This window comes from Vulpes lagopus, chromosome 4, assembly GCF_018345385.1.
Source record: "Vulpes lagopus strain Blue_001 chromosome 4, ASM1834538v1, whole genome shotgun sequence".
Taxonomy (NCBI): Eukaryota; Metazoa; Chordata; class Mammalia; order Carnivora; family Canidae; genus Vulpes; species Vulpes lagopus.
The window spans coordinates 1407421-1425966 of record NC_054827.1 but is presented as its reverse complement, the minus strand read 5'-3'; the positions used below and the strand labels follow the sequence as shown (position 1 = coordinate 1425966).

At 55.2% G+C, this 18546-nt stretch overlaps 2 protein-coding genes across 3 annotated transcripts in view; one reads left to right on the top strand and one right to left on the bottom strand.

Annotated features, from left to right (window-relative positions):
• Positions 1–3378, top strand: part of AGPAT5 (1-acylglycerol-3-phosphate O-acyltransferase 5) — a 58282-nt gene extending 54904 nt beyond the window's left edge. Inside the window, exon 8 of one of the 2 annotated variants that reach the window (XM_041752050.1) lies at positions 827–3378. In XM_041752050.1, coding sequence (XP_041607984.1) covers positions 827–1052 — 226 coding nt within the window. In that variant the 3' untranslated portion in view covers positions 1053–3378. The remainder of the gene's footprint in view (positions 1–826) is intronic. The other variant, XM_041752051.1, reaches the window with a different exon arrangement.
• An 8182-nt stretch (positions 3379–11560) lies between these two features.
• LOC121489470 (translation initiation factor IF-2-like) lies at positions 11561–12465 on the bottom strand. The gene is made up of 2 exons (XM_041752535.1): positions 12451–12465; positions 11561–12343 (listed from the first exon to the last, which is right to left on the bottom strand). The coding sequence occupies exons 1-2, from the start codon at positions 12463–12465 to the stop codon at positions 11561–11563; spliced, it is 798 nt and encodes a 265-aa protein (XP_041608469.1).
• Between the last annotated feature and the right edge of the window lie 6081 nt (positions 12466–18546).

Below are 18546 nucleotides of genomic sequence, written 5' to 3'. Positions count from 1 at the left end.
TACGTGACCTAATTCCACCAGCCGCTCAGTGCTACCCACTCTGGTTATGGAAGAAAGTTCTAAAGTAAAATACATGTGTTTTGACATGGAAATCAGTTCTCAGAAAAAAAAGCTTGAACAGTATGCTTAATATCCAATGTACGTCGTGTAATAGGCGCCAACACATACTTGGGACGAGTCTGGACCTTTTAAAACAGTGGTTCTCTCTAGGGAAGCTGTTAAGGTAATAGAAGGACTTTCCACTTTTGTACTTGGGTTTGGGAGTTTTATGCCGAGTCTGTTCTGCTGTTATAACTTTACAGTTTTAAAATTAGATAGGAAAATGAAGTAACTATGCTGTTTTTCTCTTCTTGTACCTATTTTTATAATTCCATGCCAATAGGGGCTTTTGGGGAGAAACCCCATGTATGTTACAAGAGCTGCTGCTCTTTCTTTGACTTCTGATGGAATGAGAGCTATAGGAAGGAAGAGTAAAGATGGGGAAGGTGGAAACAAAGTGAGATGGGCTATTACCCTGTGCGAGTCTGGTGGTTTAAAATTATTAAAAATCTAAAGCTTAAAAAAATCATAAAATCATAAAATTACTTAAAACCATGTTTTAAAAAGAATTACATACAATAGAATATTAAAGGTATTTTTAAATTCCAGAAACTAACTAAATTAAGTCTCTGGGTATTTCCTTATTCATCTCACCACCCCCACCCCCCCACCCCCAAGGACCTATAGCTTCTCCAGAATGTGATAGGCATCCAGTAGCTATTTGTTTAGTTGGAATATTAAATGACTAAGCCTGAACTTGAATTCTTTTTTTCCATTCTGGCCACAGGTTGCTTATTGAATTTTATGATTCACTGGATCCAGAAAGAAGAAACAAATTTCCTGGGGAAAGTGTTAATTCTAAATTAAGTCTCAAGAAGACTTTACCATCGTTGTTGATCTTAAGTGGTTTGACTGCTGGAATGCTCATGACCGAGGCTGGAAGGAAACTCTATGTGAGAACGTGGATTTATGGAACCTTAATTGGCTGCTTGTGGGTTAGTATAAAGGCGTGAACAGGCAGCCGTCCGCAGGCAGCGGGATGCGCTGCATGGTTTAGTATTGGCAGCCACACCTTACGTCAGATTGTTTCCCGAATTTAATAAGAAGTGTAAATAAAGCCTTGTTGATTGAACATTGGATAAAATAGAATTTCTGATTAAAGCCAATATGCAGTTGGTCTTGGGCAAACATAATGTGGTTTCACGACTTTAGAACAGAAGCTGCTGGAAAGGGAAAAGCTAAGCAGTGTATGCTATCACTTGGCATCTCCTGTGAACTAATGTCATCTTCAGAAGATTAATAGGATTGTATGATTATTGTTTTGTAATTCAAATATCTGCATTCATGAACATTAATTTGCAGTATATTTTACTGTATTTGTTATTTTTAATTTTTTACAACTTGACTAATCCAGCCTTTCTCGCTACGGTATTTAGTATCTTGGAGCTCTGTGATATTTTGCTGTTTGCTTAATTTCTCAAAGTGAGTGAAAGAAATTGTATTTAAATATAAGAGGGATACAAGGTAAAGGGCAAGGAGTTGTCCGTGGGGAGGAAGCTCTGGGTAGCGCATGCTTTTAGTGGACTGCATCGTTAGCTGATTTTACTTTATATTTGCAGAGTAATTAACATTTCTAATATTTATTGAAACAGCTTAATTTGCACACCCTGTATTGTATACAAAAGAATAATGTATAAAATATGAGAATTAAGTTTAAGTTAGAATTGTGACCCTGATTCTTTGTGGCAGAACTTTCCATTGCCCGGCTTTCTGAAGAGTTCAGCGAAGCTTTTAGTGCTTCCCGACATCTGTGCCATAACTACTTGAAAACCTGCAGGTTTCCTATCATTTTTTATATCAAAATAATCAGTGTGAACTGTTGTTGGACCTGAGTCCGCAGATATTTGAGGTGATGGGAGCCTCCAGACGTCTGACTAGATTCACTAGCATGTGCCTTTTGCCTGTAACTCTTGAGTTTAGCAAAACCTTTAATTCAGAAGTCACTTTTTTAATGTCATCACGGTCGATTCCCACCGTGTTTGGATTCTTTTCCTTTGGATTCCTGGCAGCGTGCTGTTCGGTGCCTGGCATGGGACACACGCCGGGGAGAGGCGTGTCAGTGCTGCGGCAGAGGCCCTTCCTCCACGCTCTCGGGGCCGGCCTCGCTGGCTGCGGCAGATGGTTTGCGGTTGTCGCACGTCAAGGTCACCTTCCACGAGCCCGGGAGACTGCATCCGTCAGGCCTGGACGGATGTGTATAGTTGTCATGAGTCCCCGTGGGGCTACACCACTGTCCACATCACCTCCACACAAGAGCTGTGTTTCAGGAACCAAATCACACAATTGGGTTTTCAGTCTCAAAATAATAAAATCTGTCCTGTGCGGGAGGACGGCCTTTGTGGATCTGCTCTGTTTTTATGTCACAACTTAAACGTGATTGCCTACTAGTCCCTTAAGATAACATTTCTGCTTAATGGATTTTTGTTGTAAAATTGTATCCGTGTCCCCAGATGAAACACACCAGCTGAATCATGATGAACAAAATGAAAATAATAAATAAGGGAGATTTCGCCTGACGGGTTCTCCAGACCCAGAGAGGAGGCCATGTCGGCACCTTTGCGGAGCCGGGTGGCGGGAATTGTACATACGTTAGTGTGTGTGTGCACACATCCCCACAGGATACGGCCGGCCTGGTTAAGTGTGGCGGGGTCAGTAAAACTGAAAAGTGTTCTCATGCCAATTGTCGTTTTCTCTTACTTGTAAGGTGAAATTCAAATCAATCCCGTGTCTCTGTTAATACTTTTTTTTTTTTTTAAACAACCCTAAAGTTAGAACCTATTTCTAATTAGATCAAAGTAAATGCAAGTTGCATAACTTAACTTTGAATATCATGGATATGCTCTAAATTTAAATTTTAAGAAGAAATACCATTGGAATTATGTTGATTATAACTGATTTTAAGGAGTCACAGTGAACTGCATAAGATCACTTTGAACATCATGTTTCTTATGAACATACTTATATTCTCACAAAAGTTCTATAAAATATATTTGTTAGCTTAAAAATTTTGTATCAAGATATTTGGAAAATTAGAAGCTTCTTTTTAACATGTGTTGATATGACTAGAATTATTATTTTCTAAAATGAAGAGCCCTGTATCTACCTGTACATCTTTTCACATATCATTTAAGCCTTTGTCTTACTATCATTGTTGATTTGCAGCTTAGTTATTACTTAGTTTTTCTTTATAAGAATGCCATCAATGTGCATGCTTTTACGTTTTCCAGAAAAGGGTGTGTTTGGATGAAAGCAAAAGAAAAAATAAAACCTTTCACTGTCTCTCATGTCTGTGCTATTTAACATTTTGCGACCCAGAAATTCCCCAGCGGTCTTCTGTTACTTTGATAGGCTTTGTGGCTGGTCCTGCGTTCTGAGCTTACAAAGTTATGATATTTTTTCGTAAATGTTGAGCAAGTTTTTAAAAATACATTACAGTACTCATAATTGCAAAGCAATATATTGGTTTCATTATATAAACTCATCTGTGTATCTTAGACGATGTGTGCGGCGAGTATTAGCTGCTTGACGGTTCTGTAATCGAGGCTGTCCCACTGAGACTTGGCCAGTGCCTAAAATCAGCCAGGCCGCTAAGTAACATGCCAATCTGGGTAATGCCTGCTTCCTACATACTAATGACTTTTTTTCTTGTCTTCCATTTCCATGTGATTTTGTTTCATTTAAAGTGGTACCAAGTTTCCATTATATCCAGACGATGACGACGTAGGCTTTGTTTTTCCTTTGTAAAGTTACATGGTTTATTATTACATTCACTGAGAAGACCTGTGTCAATAAAGTGATCTTTTAAATAGATGGACCATTTAAAAAACAAAAAACAAAAAAAAATGGACCATTATAAAAATACAGTACATAAAAAATTTGCCCACCAGGTACAGACACAAAGTAACTGCTGATACACATTTGACTCACACTTAAGAAGACAGAGAAATGTCTATCGTAGGTTGTAACCATGATAGTATTTGTCCTTAACGTCTTGGATTGAAGAAAAGGCTGTCTTGGCAGATACGTCCAATGCCACCTTGCAGGAGGTCACCCGTCAGTAGGATTTTTTTTTTTTAGGGGGGGGAAGCGGTTAGACCATTTCTTTATGATGAGTTATGCCTACTTTTAGATGAGAGATCATCTACCTTGGAATGTCGCGTTACCATTTAGTATTTTGTTATTATAAACAGACTAATTTAACCTAACACAAGCGTTGGAACAAGAGCCGGGCCTTAGTCAAACCAGTAATTTAGAAACATGGAGATGTTTGACAACTGGGTGGGTAAAATACCCACATAGTTGAATTTAAAGCTTCATTCAGATATTTTGAAGTACCAGGTATATAAATTACTTCCGTTTACAGTAGCCCTGACTCAACATTATGCCCAGGATTTCATCTGATACCGTTTCCAGTCTGTGGACAAGAAAATAAATCCATTACTTTTACTAACTGGGGAGTCGTTCTCCGTGTGGTCAGGTGAGGTCAGAGACTCCGATCCCTTCTCCCAAGCAGGGCGAGAGAAGAGAGGCATTTCTCAGCCCCTCCAAATAGAAAGCTCCGTTAATTCTGTCCTAAAGAAAATACCCTCTGTAGAACACACTCTCAGTAAATGTTTATCAATGGCCAGTTACTCCAGATTAATGTTGGTTCATGATTTTATACGTGAATATTTAAGACCTGCTCTGCAGTTTTATAAATCGTTGTGTCTTAAAAAAAAAAAAAGAAGAAGGAGAAGATACTACTGATATATCCCTTTGTGTTCAGGAGGAGAGAATATTTGACCAACCGTCTTGTCTCCTTATGGTATGTTCAGAATAAATTCCGATTTACGTCCTTGGCTTTCCTGGTGCTTCGTTAATCCAACAAAAAAAGGAAAATATAAATCTCAAGAGTGACTTCGTGATACACGATGGCAAAAGATCTGGGTGATAGTTACTTCACATATATGTGAAAACGTGCGTATGCTTTGTGCATGTGCATGTTTTACCGCCAAATAGCTGCAAGATGCATTATTTTATTATTTTTTTTATTGGAGATGCGTTATTTTAGAATCGTGTTTTGTTTTGATAACTTGTGATCTGTTGGGTGCTTGCCGTGTGCCGGGCGTGTGCTGACCTCCCAAGTGGTGTCTCCCGCCCTCCACACACGTTGACCCCGGGTCCTGTGGCTCAGCCCGGGCGCTAGCGCACTGCCGGGGTTTGAGCCCTGGTCCTCCCAGCTGGTACTCCACCTTAGACTGGTTACTTAGAGTTTCTGTTCCCGCTTGCTGTTTCTGTTTAAGTTTTCTCATCGGTAAATCACGGACGATAATTGCATTTACCTCAAAAGGTCGTTGGTGACTCAGTAAGTTACAAAAGCACAGGTTGTAGTTCGTGAAATGTGGCAGGTGCTAGTAAGTAAACCTTGTTCTTCAACTTCTCCTGTTCCCAGCAGGTGAGGAAAAGGGGACTCGGAGAGTTGGAATAAAATACCCAAAGTCACGCTGATACTTCTAGCAGAAACGCGTGCCCGTTCTCTTCCTCTTAACCAAGGTGTGGCGACGCGGTATCTCAGACTCCCGGGTGCCTGTAGGGCCTTGGTCGTGACTGTAATCGTGGCCACGCAGAGATGTTTCGTTTAAAACCTAAATCAGGGGATCCCTGGGTGGCGCAGCGGTTTAGTGCCGCCTTCAGCCCAGGGCATGATCCTGGAGTCCCGGGATCGAGTCCCATGTCAGGCTCCCTGCATGGAGCCTGCTTCTCCCTCTGCCTGTCTGTCTGTCTCTCTCTCTCACTTGTGAATAAATAAAATCTTTAAAAATAAAAAAATAAAACCTAAATCAAAGAACACAGAGGTTGCAAAAGGACAGATTTTCGGTATTTGTTTCAAAAACGTCACAGTCTAAAAAAAAAAAAAAGTCACAGTCTCCAAACGGACCCCAGGTGGGCTTGAGGGCTGGGGGGTCGCACCGTCCCGGCCTGCAAGGGCTGGCGTGCGACGGCAAGGCCCAAGGTCTCTCCGGGTGCGGGGTGCAGGGGTGCGGTAAGGTTGGAACCAGCCCATCAGACAGGGGGCCTGTTGCGGGGAGCCCAGCCGGGAGTGGGAGCACGCTCTACCTGTTCCGCTCCCTCCTTTATCAGGTGCCCTGGCGACCTGGGCCCGATGAGGGCAGCGACCCCAGGGCCAGGGACACTGCTTGCAGGTGATGGTCCTAAAAATGCGTTTTGATGCTCCGTCAGCAGGAGTGTGCGTGGTTACCGGGGCCTCCAGTGCTCGGCTCTGCCCGTGGCCCTGCATGTGCCTCGGGTCCCACGGGCTCGGGCTTGTCTGTCCAGGCCCTGGCTCGGTCCCCAACCCCGGGCTCACTGGCCCGAAGCACCGTGCTGCGGGAGGTCAGTGAGCGCGCGGAGCCTGGCGGGGCCGCCTGCCGTCCACAGGGGCAGTGGGAGCCCGGCCCGGACGAGGAGCACCGGCCCGGGACCCTCAGGGAGGAGAACCAGACGACAGGGGCTCGGGGTCGCAGCTGAGCGTCCGGAGGAGCCGGGAGCGTGTCCGCCTGGACAGCACCTGGGGGAGCTGCACCCCGCCGGCCGTCCTGGGTGCCTGGGCATCCCGGCCCCCGCGTGGCTGCTCCAGCCGGGGGCACAGCCCCTCCCGAGGGGTCCCCTGGGGCGCCCAGCAGGCCCAGGCGGGAGGAGGTGAAAGGTGGGCCTGCTGGAGCCCCCACGTCGGGGGGACCCCCGTGCCCAGCGCCCTCCTGGACGGGAGGTGGCTGTCACCCGCAGCCACGAGGAGCCCACGCGGTCGCTGCCGGACGATGTGGGCGCAGCAGAGCCACACCACGGCCCTGTCGCGGGCCACACGCCCCGTGTGCCTCAGCCCCGCGGCTCTGTGGCCCCGCTGCTGGAAGCCAGGCTCCCCCGAGGTCGTCCCACCCCTTACTGTCTGTCGCTGGTGAAGGAGACGTGGGGAGGCGAGAGCGTGCCCTAGGGTGCGGCCCCGGGTTCGAATCCCTCTCCGGCACCCGCCAGCCCGGGCACCTGCTCTGGCCCGTCTCTCATTCGTCCATCACGAGCCATGGATGCTGGTGGCCTGTCCCGCCGTGAGGGTTAAGTGGAGCGACGCACCTGGAGGACCCGAGTTGCACCTGCCACTTGGAGGGAAGCGCTCCCCTGGCACCCTGGGCCCCGACGAAGGCCATGAGCCGGTGTCGGGGTCCCCTGGGGCCGGTTCCTGCACCCCCGTGCCTTTGCCGTGAACCGCCTCACTTGCGCCTTCTGCCCCAGAACCAGGAACGTTCTTGTTTTAGCTTCTTGGTGCGCCGAGCTCTTCGCCATCTGACCCACGCAGCCTCGCCTGAAACGAACTAAAGTAGATTAAAAACCCCGAGGGCAACCCGCGCATCCGTGTGTCTCCGCCCCTGCACCCCGTGTCCCGGCCCAGGTGCTCCAGGCTGGGGGGCCGCACCCCCTGGTGGCGGCTCTGACCCCGGAGGCCCCACCGCTGACCCCAGTGTCAGCGGCAACAGGCCCAGGCCGGGCTTGGCTTGAGGGCAGCGCAGCACACGGGCTGCTGGGCCGAGCCGCACCTGGGAGGGGGCTGGCGGGTCCCGGAGCTGTGCCTGGGGTGTGGGGTCACTTCTACGGACGGGGCCGGCTGCCCGAGCCTCCCCCTTCCCGCCTGTCACCCTCACACACGCGGCCCCAGCCCGCTGGGCCTGATGCGCCACCACCTGTGACCTTAGGCAAGTTCCCCTGACGGTGGCTGCCTCGTGCCTCCAGCAGCTTCCTCTGTCCTCACCCCCTCCCTGCACCGCCCCCCATCCCCGGGCCCCGTGGCCCCCAGATTCTAGGCCAGGACACAGCCCCCCACTTCCCCTCCACAACCCTGCCCCCCACCTGCACTTGCCCACGCGGTGGCCCTTGGAATGTGGGCCGTGCTGAAGAGTGAAATGCATAGCACACTTTTGTTGAATTAGAAGAAAAGGTAGTTCCTTAGTACTTCTATTGCTCACACATTATTGTAATAACATTGGATATATTGTGTTCAATTAAATGTATTAGAATTTCGCCTTTAAAAAAAAATGTACCTTTAAAAAAAAATGTACCTGGGGATCCCTGGGTGGCCCAGCGGTTTAGCACCTGCCTTTGGCCCAGAGCACGATCCTGGGGTCCCAGGATCAAGCCCGGGTCGGGCTCCCGGTATGGGGCCTGCTTCTCCCTCTGCCTGTGTCTCTGCCTGTCTCTCCCTCTGTGCATGTGTCATGAATAAATAAATAAAATCCAAAAAAAATTAAAAATTAAAAATTAAATTTAAAAAATGTACCTACTAGAAAATTAAAGATTCCATAGACGTCTGGCATATATTTCTATTGGGCTTCCCTGCCTGGAGACTTAACCACAATTCCCAGCTCATATCAGGCTCCCAACAGGAAAGCCTATTGTTGATTCAATAGCTCGAAATATGAAGCCCGACATCTTATGATTAGATTAACCGTCTAATCAGAATAAATGATTACAGATTTTTGAAGGAAGTATGCTTTGACTTTACACTCTGACGCCAACAAATCCCTTTTAAAAGTACACGGTGTACACGGTAAATGTTTAATAAGCGATGTGGAAGTTATGACTCGGAAGGATCGGCGAGGAATTACTGGTGTGCAGGACAGTAAAGCACAACCAAGAAACAGAATCCGAAGAAATGTGACAAACACTGAATTGTGTCACTTCGGATGGGCTGACAGCGGACCCTACCTCGTACGAGTCTCTGTTGTTTCTGCATCCTTGCGTTTTAAATTGAATTTTAAATTAAAAAAAAAAAAAAAGTTAAATCTAGGCCCACAGGTGGTCCTGCTGAAGCAATGTTATCTATGAAGACGATTCCGTAGCGGGCCAGCTCCGCTGGCTCAGTAAGTCACCCCCCGCTCCTCCTTGACCCCTCGCCCACGCGTGAAAGGGATCCGCAGAGTCTTCCAATCTGCGGACGACGGAGAACGCTGCGGCATCTGAATGGCCGTGGTCAGTCGCTGTTCCCTGGTTCTACGATCCCCAATGATTAATGCAAATAATTGTTCGCTGTTGCGTCTGCCTGCAATAAAGGGCTAAAGACCTGTTCCTTCTGTCTGCCTCTTTCATCCCTTCCCAAAGGAAATTACTTGGGATGAACTGCGTTGGAAACCAAGACTGTTTATAGCGGCCTCGGAGGGCATATTATAAATGGTGACAGCAGGGGCAGCCCGGGTGGCCCAGCGGGTTAGCGCCGCCTTGGGCCCAGGGCCTGATCCTGGAGTCCCAGGATCGAGTCCCGCGTCGGGCTCCCTGCATGGAGCCTGCTTCTCCCTCTGCCTGGGTCTTGGCCTCTCTCTCTCTTTCTCTGTGTCTGTTTTGAATAAATAAATAAAATCTTAAAAAAAAAATTGGTGACAGCACAAGCACGAGAGTTTCCGCGAGGCAACAGCTAATAACCCCCAGAAGTGCCTGGGAGGCTAGAGGACCCCCTGCGCTCCGTGGGTCAGCCCGGCAGGTGCCCAGGGGCCCACAACCTGAGGACGTGGGTGAGACGGCTGCCGGGGCCGGGCCCACCTTCCAGATGCAGACGCAGGGCGCAGCAGACGGAAATGGGGCCGCTTGGTTAGGATCTCGCAGGCCGTGGGGACCGAAGGAGGCCCCGGCCCTGCCGCTGCTCAGCGGGTTGAAGGCGACCACCCAGTATGGTCGGGACTCTATCGTAAGGACAGACCACGGCTGGGAGAAGACGCACGATTCGGAAATCGCCTTCACATACGAGGCACACGTGCGTGTGCGTGTGCGTGTGCGTGTGCGAACCCAGGCGGAGCAGTGTTTCCCGCGGACCGCGAGGCTCTTGCAGGGTGTTGACCGCCCGCCTTCTCGTTTCTGAGGTGGAGGCCTGGCCACGGTGACCTCCGGGGAGGGTCCCTGCTCACCCGGGGCCGGGGGGGGGGAGGTGCAGGGTGCTGCTGCGCTGTGTTCCCAGCATGGGCAGGCTTGGGCCAACCTCTGCCCTTAGGCTCGGTCCCTTTGGAGCACCCGGCGTCGGCACCGCGCCCCGCGCCTTCCACTTTCTCCTGATGGCCTTGGCGGGTCGGGACGGGGCCCCAGACAGCCCTCGGGGAGTAGTTGGTTTTAAAACCGCCACCCGAGCTGCAGGCGCCCTTGGGGGCTCCGGGTCGGCCTCTGGGACATCCACTGCCCCGGCCGGGGCAGGGCCACCGGGAGCTGCGCCCCAAGACTGCCTGCGGCTGCCCCTCCTGCAAGGACCAGGGCGGGGGGCGCTGAGGACCACAGACGCCCCCAGAGCCATGACCACTAACTTCTGCAAAAGGGAGGGGACCCCCGAGGCGTGGGTCCTTCAAGACCTCTGTGGAGGCCGCGTGAGGAGTGGCGCGGGCGCTCGCGGGGCTGGGCTGGGCTTCAGGTGGAGTGTGGGGGCCCCAGAGGAGCCCCAGCCCAGACCCCGCGGATGTCCTTGGATCCAGGTCTTTGCCACGATTGTCTGCCACCCCCTGGTGGCCGCTTCAGGGCAGCGAAGTGCTCGGAGTGAGACAAAGACCTGACCTCTGGGGGGAGCACCCTCGTGGTGGGAAGCACCCTCAAGGGGGGGAGCACCCTCGTGAGGGAGGAAGCACGCTCGTGGGGGGGAAGCACCCTCGTGGGGCAGGAGCACCCTCGTGGTGGGGGGAAGCACCCTTGTAGGGGGGGAAAGGAAGCACCTTCGTGGGGAGAAGGGGAAGCACCCTCCTGGCGGGGGAAGCACCCTCGAGGGGGGAGCACCCTCGCAGGCCTCCTGCAGCGCCCTCACGTAATGGGACACACAGCAGCTGCTCCCTGCGGCTTCTCGCCCTGCCCGCCCCCTGAAGGACCTCACGTGCGGTCCCACGGACCCCTCTAGCCTCTTTCGCTGCCGCGGTGGCCTTAAAGGTGTCCTCGCACCGGCCGGGCCGCCCTGCAGGCAAATCGCAAACCCACAGCTTCTTGCCCGGACCACATCCCTCTCTTGGGGCCCCGTCCCCTTCGGGGACATTTGGGGACCCGCCCTCCCCAGCTGCAGACACCCTTGGAGGGCTCGGGGGCAGCATCTCCACCATCCTCACTGGCTGGGGCGGGGCAGCGACGCGGGGAGGGCTCTGGGTCTGGGCAGGTGCGGGCAGGTGCAGCTGCGGTCTCCTGAGGCCCGGGTGACACGACGCTCTGTGCCTGGCTGCGGAGCCCCACGGCCTGTTCTCCACACACACCCCTGGCCCCCCAGCACCCGTCCCCCGCCCCCCAGGACCCAACCCCACCTGCCCCCCAGCACCCGCTCCCGGGCCCCACACCCTCCAGGACCTGACCCCCCTCCCCCTGCCACCCAGCCGCTCCACATCCTGGAGCTGGGCCACGACTTCCGGATGAGGCTGAGGCCAGAGTGGAGAAGACGCTAGCCTGGGCCCCCCTCCTTGGGCGGGACTGGAGCCAGGGTCCCCTCTTAGGCCGTGTGACGAGGTGACTGCCATCTCGGAGCAGCAGGAAGAGGGGAGGCCTCCACCCGGCCTGAGACAGTAGTGGAACATCCACGACCGTGGGGCCCGAGCTTCGGTCCCTCGGATGGTGGCGGCTGAGGGACAGCAGGGTCTCGCAGCTGCTCGGCACCCGCCCCATAGGCCCGTCGCCCCCTGACCAAGGCAGCAGACGAGGGACAGGGGTACGGTGGTAGGTGGCACCCTGAGCACGCGGCTGCCCCACAGGACCCCCCTCTGCCCCCCAAGGCTCCGTCCCCTCCACAGGCTGGATGCATTCTCAGGCCCTCATCCCCCAGCTTCAGGGGCCTCTGCAACCGTGTCCCCACACCCTGGCCCTCTGCCCCAGATCTCCGAGTGCCCCAAGAAAGGCCTGGGCCCCCCCGCCAGCCCGAGCTCCTGCCCTGCCTGGGTCCGCACAGGAGGGGCTCCGGGGCCCTGGGCGGGGACACCGTGCTCCCCGGGGCCTTCCTTCCCTCCTCAGCTCCCTCTCCAGCAGGAGCTACAGCGGGGGCTGGTGGGGCTGTCCCGGGAGGCGGTCCCCACAGGGCACTGCCCGGTCCAGGCCCTGGGCCCCTCGGGGCCGCGGCTCCAGCCCCCCTGTCCCCCTGCAGGCTGTCCTCCAGGCCGTCCTCCTCTAAGCTGTCCTCCAGGCCATCCTCCTCCAGGCTGTCCTCCTCCAGGCTGTCCTCCAGGCTGTCCTCCAGGCTGTCCCTCGGCCGCTTTCCCCCAGCACTGACCTGGTCCTTGGGCTAACCCTGCGGGGAAGGCCCAGGGACGGGCGCAGGTGATGCCTAAGCCTTCACAGCCCGGCTGTGGCCTTACCCGTGTCCTCCCTGAGAGACAACCCCAGCCGAACTCTGGTCGACTCCATGGTTGGCGTCTGGCACCTTCCGGAATAACAGGAGGAGCTGCTCTGATGCCTCCTCACCAGATTTTAAGTCCGCTCAAAACCATAGCGAGGCCTCAGGCAGCCCCCTTGGGAGGAGGCGTCATGGGCAAGGCTCAGGGGGTGGCGGTGACAGGCCGGCCGCTAACGGCCACACTTCATCTGGCCTTCGGGGCCCCGAGTGGCGACGTCCTCACATCTCAAGCACGGCCACCTGCGCCCGCTGCCACCGACCCTGCACCCCACGCACAGCCCAGCGGGAGACGTGTGACTGGCCTGGGGTGTGACCCCAACCTGTGAGTGTCGGACTGCATCTAGGGGCTTCTAATTTCCAGGCAGAAATCCGGCTTCGGGGCAGCCCGGGTGGCCCAGCGGTTCAGCGCCTGCCTTCGGCTCAGGGTGTGACCCTGGGGTCCTGGGATCGAGTCCCCCATTGGGCTCCCTGCAGGGAGCCTGCTTCTCCATCTGCTGGTGTCTCTCGTGAATAAATACATAAAAATCTTTATAAAAAAATAAAAGAAATGTGGCTTCATAGGCCACACAGATCTTGAGCTGAACCTGACTGGCAAGGGCACCTGCTGACCAGGTCACCAGGCCCCAAGCCCCCACGCAGCAGGTGTTTCACACATGTCACCACATCCGCACCCCTGTAGGAAGTAGGCGTGGTGGTTCCCACCTGGCAGCCAAGAGGGCCAAGCCCCAGACCTGGCAGGGGACAGCCCCCCCGCCGTCCCCCCCCCCCCCCCCCGCCGCCTTACCCGCTCGTAGTCCTAGAGGAAGGCCGAGGGCAGACAGGGAAGGCAGCTCCAGCCAGGGGTTCCGTGGGCAGAGTCTGGGGGTCCAGGGATGCAGCGACACGTGACAGCGGGGGTGGGGGGACGAGAGGACCACGGGCACAGGGGCGGAGAAGCAAGGGAGCCACGCCCTGGCATTCGTGGTGTGGCACCTGCGCTGCACCTGCGTGGCCCCACGCCCCTGCTCTGCACCTGCACTGCACCTGTTCTGCACCCACTCTGCACCTGCGCTGCACCTGCTCTGCACCTGCGCTGCACCTGCGTGGCCCCGCGCCCCTGCTCTGCACCTGCTCTGCACCTGCGCTGTACCTGCACTGCACCTGCGTGGCCCCGCACCCCTGCTCTGCACCTGCTCTGCACCTGCGCTGCACCCACTCTGCACCTGCACTGGACCCACTCTGCACCTGCGCTGCACCTGCGCTGCACCTGCTCTGCACCTGCGCTGCACCCACTCTGCACCTGCGCGGCCCCGCGCCCTTGCGCGCACGCTCCTGCCCATTGCTCCTACCCCAAGGGCCCACCCGGGCCTCGCTGCTGAGCACGTGGACGCACACCGGGCAAGGACCGGGCACCCGGCAAGGCCGCCCTGTTTGCGGCCCCGCAGCCCCGGCTCCCCACACTCCCCGGGGCGCCCGTGCCGCCTCAAGCCCCACCACCCCCCACCTGCAGAGGCAGGTCTGCCCCCACCTTCCTGCCGCTCCTCCAGCGCCCCGACCGGGTCGGTTCCCACCTATGCGGTTAATCCGCAGGGGCTCCCGCGGCTCGGGACACGTGGGCGGGTCACCCGTGCACAACCACGGGGGAGGCGCTGAGGCTCACCTGTCCGGCCCCAGGGCGCACCTGCCCGGCGGCCCAATCGCGCCCCAAAGCCCAGCTGATTCTTCCAGCGGTTCATCCTGTTTCCGACTTGTTCTTCCTGTTTACCAAGTGTCTTCCTTTGGGGGGGGGGAGCTGTGACTCAGAAAGCATGACCTCATTGTCCCTGCTCAGCCAGAAACCCAGAAAGGACAGGCCGCTCCGGTCCCACTCCTCCAGGACTCCTGTGCTGTGTGCGGCTCCGGTGTCGCCAGGCAGGCCCCTGAGGGGGACAGGAGGTGCGCGGATCTGGAAGAAAGCGAGTGTGGACGATGCCCAGACAGTGGGCTCCCTCTCTGCCCACCGCGGGTGATGCCAGAGGCCAAGACTGATTTGGGGTGGACGGTGAGCCCTCCATCCCCGCTCAGGTTAGGGCGTCTGCTGGCTGGGTGGGCTTTCTCTGCGTGCTCGGTCCAGGTGAACCCCGGGGGCTGAGCAGCAGGGGGGGACACCAGGCAGGACTTTCTCCGAGAAGGAGCCCCCCCCCCACCTCCGCCTGCCCCCTTCCTTGGCTCTCAGGCCTGCCCCGCATGTCGGTCCAGCACAGATCTCCCTGTTGGCAAAGTGTCCCCTCACGTTCAGGGTCTGTAAACCCACTGTTGACAAGGCAGCCCGTTGTTCTGGGGCCGAGGGGAGTCCAGTGGGAGCAGAAAGCTGTTCGGGTTCAGTGCATCATATGCCTCAACCCTCCCCCCACCAATGTGCCTTGTGCGAGCACGTGCTTCCGGCCTTGTGGGGGTTGTTAAGGCCCAAACTGTGTCCTCCCAAATTCATATGTTGACATCTGAACCCCCAGAACCTCAGAATGTGACTCTATTTGGAAATAGGGTCTTCAAAGAGGTGACGGAAGTAAAATGAGGTCACCAGGGTTGGGCCTTAATCCTGTCTGACTGGTGTCCTTGTAAGAATTGGAAGAGAGCCCAGGGATGCGTGTGCACCCAGGGCGGGGGTGGGGGGCACACAGCAGGGACACAGCAAGAAGTGGCATCTACACATCAAGGAGAGAGGCCTCCGGAGGCCCCACATCTTGACCCTGGACCTCCAGCCTCCTGTTGTTTAAGCCTCCGGGTGGGTGGTGCTTTGTGAGCGCAGCAGCCCGAGCAGCCTGACGGAGGGCAAGGAGAAATCAACCCCGGGCTCAGAGGAGGACCCGCTGTCTGGAGGTGGGACTCACACCCCAGATGTTTGTGTTCCAGCGGAAAAGCAGCGTGCCATCCCGTCCTGCCCCGTCCTCTCTGGAGGCTGCTGGGGCCCCTGCGGGGCTGGCCTGCCCCTCTCCGTGTCTGCCGGTGCCGTGCTTCCTCCGCACCCCTACTACGTTACCGGTTGAGGACACCACTGCAGGCACATCACCTGTTCACTGAGCTTGTGCCAGGTGCAGGTGAACTGAGACGGCCTTGAGGCTTTCAAATCTCCCCGCCGTCCTAAAATCACTGAGATCTATATTCCTCTTTAAAAAAAAAAAAAAGATTATTTATTTTTTTAGACAGAGAGAAAAAGAAAGCACAAGGGAGGAAGAGAATCGGAGGGAGAGGGAGAAACAGACTGTTTGATGAGCAGGGACCCGGACATGGGGCTCAATCCCAGGACCCCAGATCAAGACCCAGGTGCCCCACGGGATCTATACACCTCTTAGTACTGACATTCTAAATACTTGTCCTTCCATCTGGAGACCTCTTAAGGTCCGCTGTAGCAGAGCACTTGCTCTGGAGAGTCTATAAGGACTCCCTTACTGGTGCTGTTCACTGAGGGATGCCCATTTGAGTGAATCAAATGCTTTGCAGAGATGTGATTTATTGGAGGGGTTTATTCATAATCTTACTCTTTGAACAATTTTTTAAAAGATTTTATTTATTTATTCATGAGAGACATAGAGAAGCAGAGACACAGGCAGAGGGAGAAGTGGGACTCCATCCCAGGACCTAGGATCACGACCTGAGCCGAGGGCAGATGCTTAACCACTGAGCCACCCAGGTGTCCCTATTCTGAACAATTAAGAATAATCGCTGTTACCTGAAGTCCCCATACATTACAGATGAGGTCTGTGACAACATCCTTGAAAACTCCTAAACGTCTCTCAAAACCCAACTCAGGGCTTCGTCTTCCCCCGCTGAGCCGAGTAGCCCCTCCTCAGCACGATCACTCTTTGTTAAACAACATGATGACATGGGCAGCTGGGGTGGCTCAGCGGTCTAGTGCTGCGTTTGGCCCAGGGTGGGATCCTAGAGACCCAGAATCGAGTCCCACGTCGGGCTCCCCACGGGGAGCCCGCTTCTCCCTCTGCCTGTGTCTCTGCCTCTCTCTCTATGTCTCTCATGCATAAATAAATAAAATCTTAAAAAAAAAAAACAACCTGATGACCCGGTTGCTATGGACTGAATGCATCTCCCTGAGATTAATGTGAAAGCCCTACCGAACCCCCAGTGTGGTGGTCTTCAGAGGCGGGGCCCTTGGAAGGCGCTTGGGTGAGAAGACGCCATGAGCACGGGGCTCAAGGGCTGGAACTGGCATCCCGATAAGAAGAGGAAAACACCAGGGCTGGCTTTGTCCACCCCGTGAGGACACACAGCAGGAAGACAGGGTGCATGAACCGGGATGCGGGCCTTCCCCAGACACCGGATCGGCTGGCCCCTTGACCTCAGACTTGAGCCTCCAGAACTGCGGCGAACACACGCCTGCTGTTCAGGCCTCGGGTCGGTGGCATTTTGTGACAGCCGCTGGAGCCGACTGCCTGTGGACACAGGCTGCGTGCTTCCAGGTGAGCTGCGGTCTCCTGGAGGGGGCTCTGCATGCAGCACCCGGCACAGCTCGGCGCCCAGGAGGGTCCCCCAGCAGGAGGGGAACGGCCGAGCTGCCGGGATGCCCGGGATCCGCCAAGCCCGCAGGCCTGAAGCAACCTAGGAGGTTATGGCATTGAAACTTGGGGCTACGGTTGCAGCCCCTTTTACTTCCGAACAAACTGGGGATACGTTAGGGGGCGAGGAAAGCCCTTCCCCTATCCTTTGAGGAGAAGACCGTTATCAAAGGTGACCGGGGTAACGTGCAGGGTGGCTGACCGTTTCTGTATACCCTTCCCCAGGCCTGCAGGGGCGGAGGGTGGGGGACGGCCCAGCTCCCTGCAGGCTCCCCTGCCTCCGGCCCAGCTCCCTGCAGGCAGCTGCCACTTGGCTCTGCTTGGCCTAGGTGGACAGTTGTCACGACAGCAACCCCACAAGGACCGACAGCAACCCCACAAGGACCGTGGGCAAGGGTGGCAAGGTTCTGCCCCACGAGGGCCCAGCCTACTGGCTCCGAAGGATTTACAACCAGCCTCGTAACCGCAGCGCCCGCGCCTGGACGGTGGAGAAAAGCCCCTCCCAGGGACCGAGGGGTTTCCTGTGGGGGGACAGAGCTCCCGAGAGGCCAGGCCCAGAGACAAACAACCACCACCGACGTGGGCCCTTGGGCAGAAAGCGGCAGGTTCCCAGCACCCCGGTTCTCATGCACATTGCAGGGTGGGGGGCAGGGGCTTAGGTCTGTGCTGGTTTTCATGGGAAGCATCCCAGAGGCTGTCCGAGAGGGGCCCCCAGATTTAGTGCATTTGTTTTTGGTGCCTTTCTCCTTGTTCCTGCCAACCATCTTGTCTGCTCTTGACATCCCTCTGGCTTCTCACCCCCCCACCCTCCAGCCTGGGGATGGGGCCCCACCCGGTGGAGGTGGCGTGGTGCACGGAGAGGTGCCCCTTTTGCTTTTGGTCTCTCTTTTTATTTATTTGTTTTTTTCATAGAGTTCAATTTGCCAACATATAGCATAACACCCAGTGCTCATCCCGCCAAGTGCCCCCCTCAGTGCCCATCACCCAGGCACCCCAACCCCCTGCCTTTTGGTCTCTTGAGGTTGAAGCCCAGCTGGGAAATAATGAAGTAGGTGTTTATCCACGAGTTTATTTTTTTTAAAAGATTTTATTCATTTATTCATGATAGTCATACACAGAGAGAGAGAGAGAGAGGCAGAGACACAGGCAGAGGGAGAAGCAGGCTCCATGCAGGGAGCCTGACCTGGGATTCGATCCCGGGTCTCCAGGATCGTGCCCTGGGCCAAAGGCAGGCGCCAAACTGCTGCGCCACCCAGGGATCCCTATCCACGAGTTTAAATACAAAGGTGTGCAGTGCAAAACAAAAACGGTTACAACCACAAGACTTGGTGGGCGGCTGGCACCGGGCTCAGGCCAGGGGGTCGTGGGTCAGCCCGGCACTGGGGTGGGGACAGCAGTGTAGACCCCGTGGGCCCTGCTTTAAAGAGAAGCCGTGGGTGGGAGACCCTGGCTTGACCCGCGGGGACCTGAGCCTTTCCACATCCCTCCCCTTTCCGTCCTGCCTCCCAGCTGCGGCCAGAACAGAGGCAGAGTTTTCCATCAGCTTTGCTCTCCGTGGAGGGC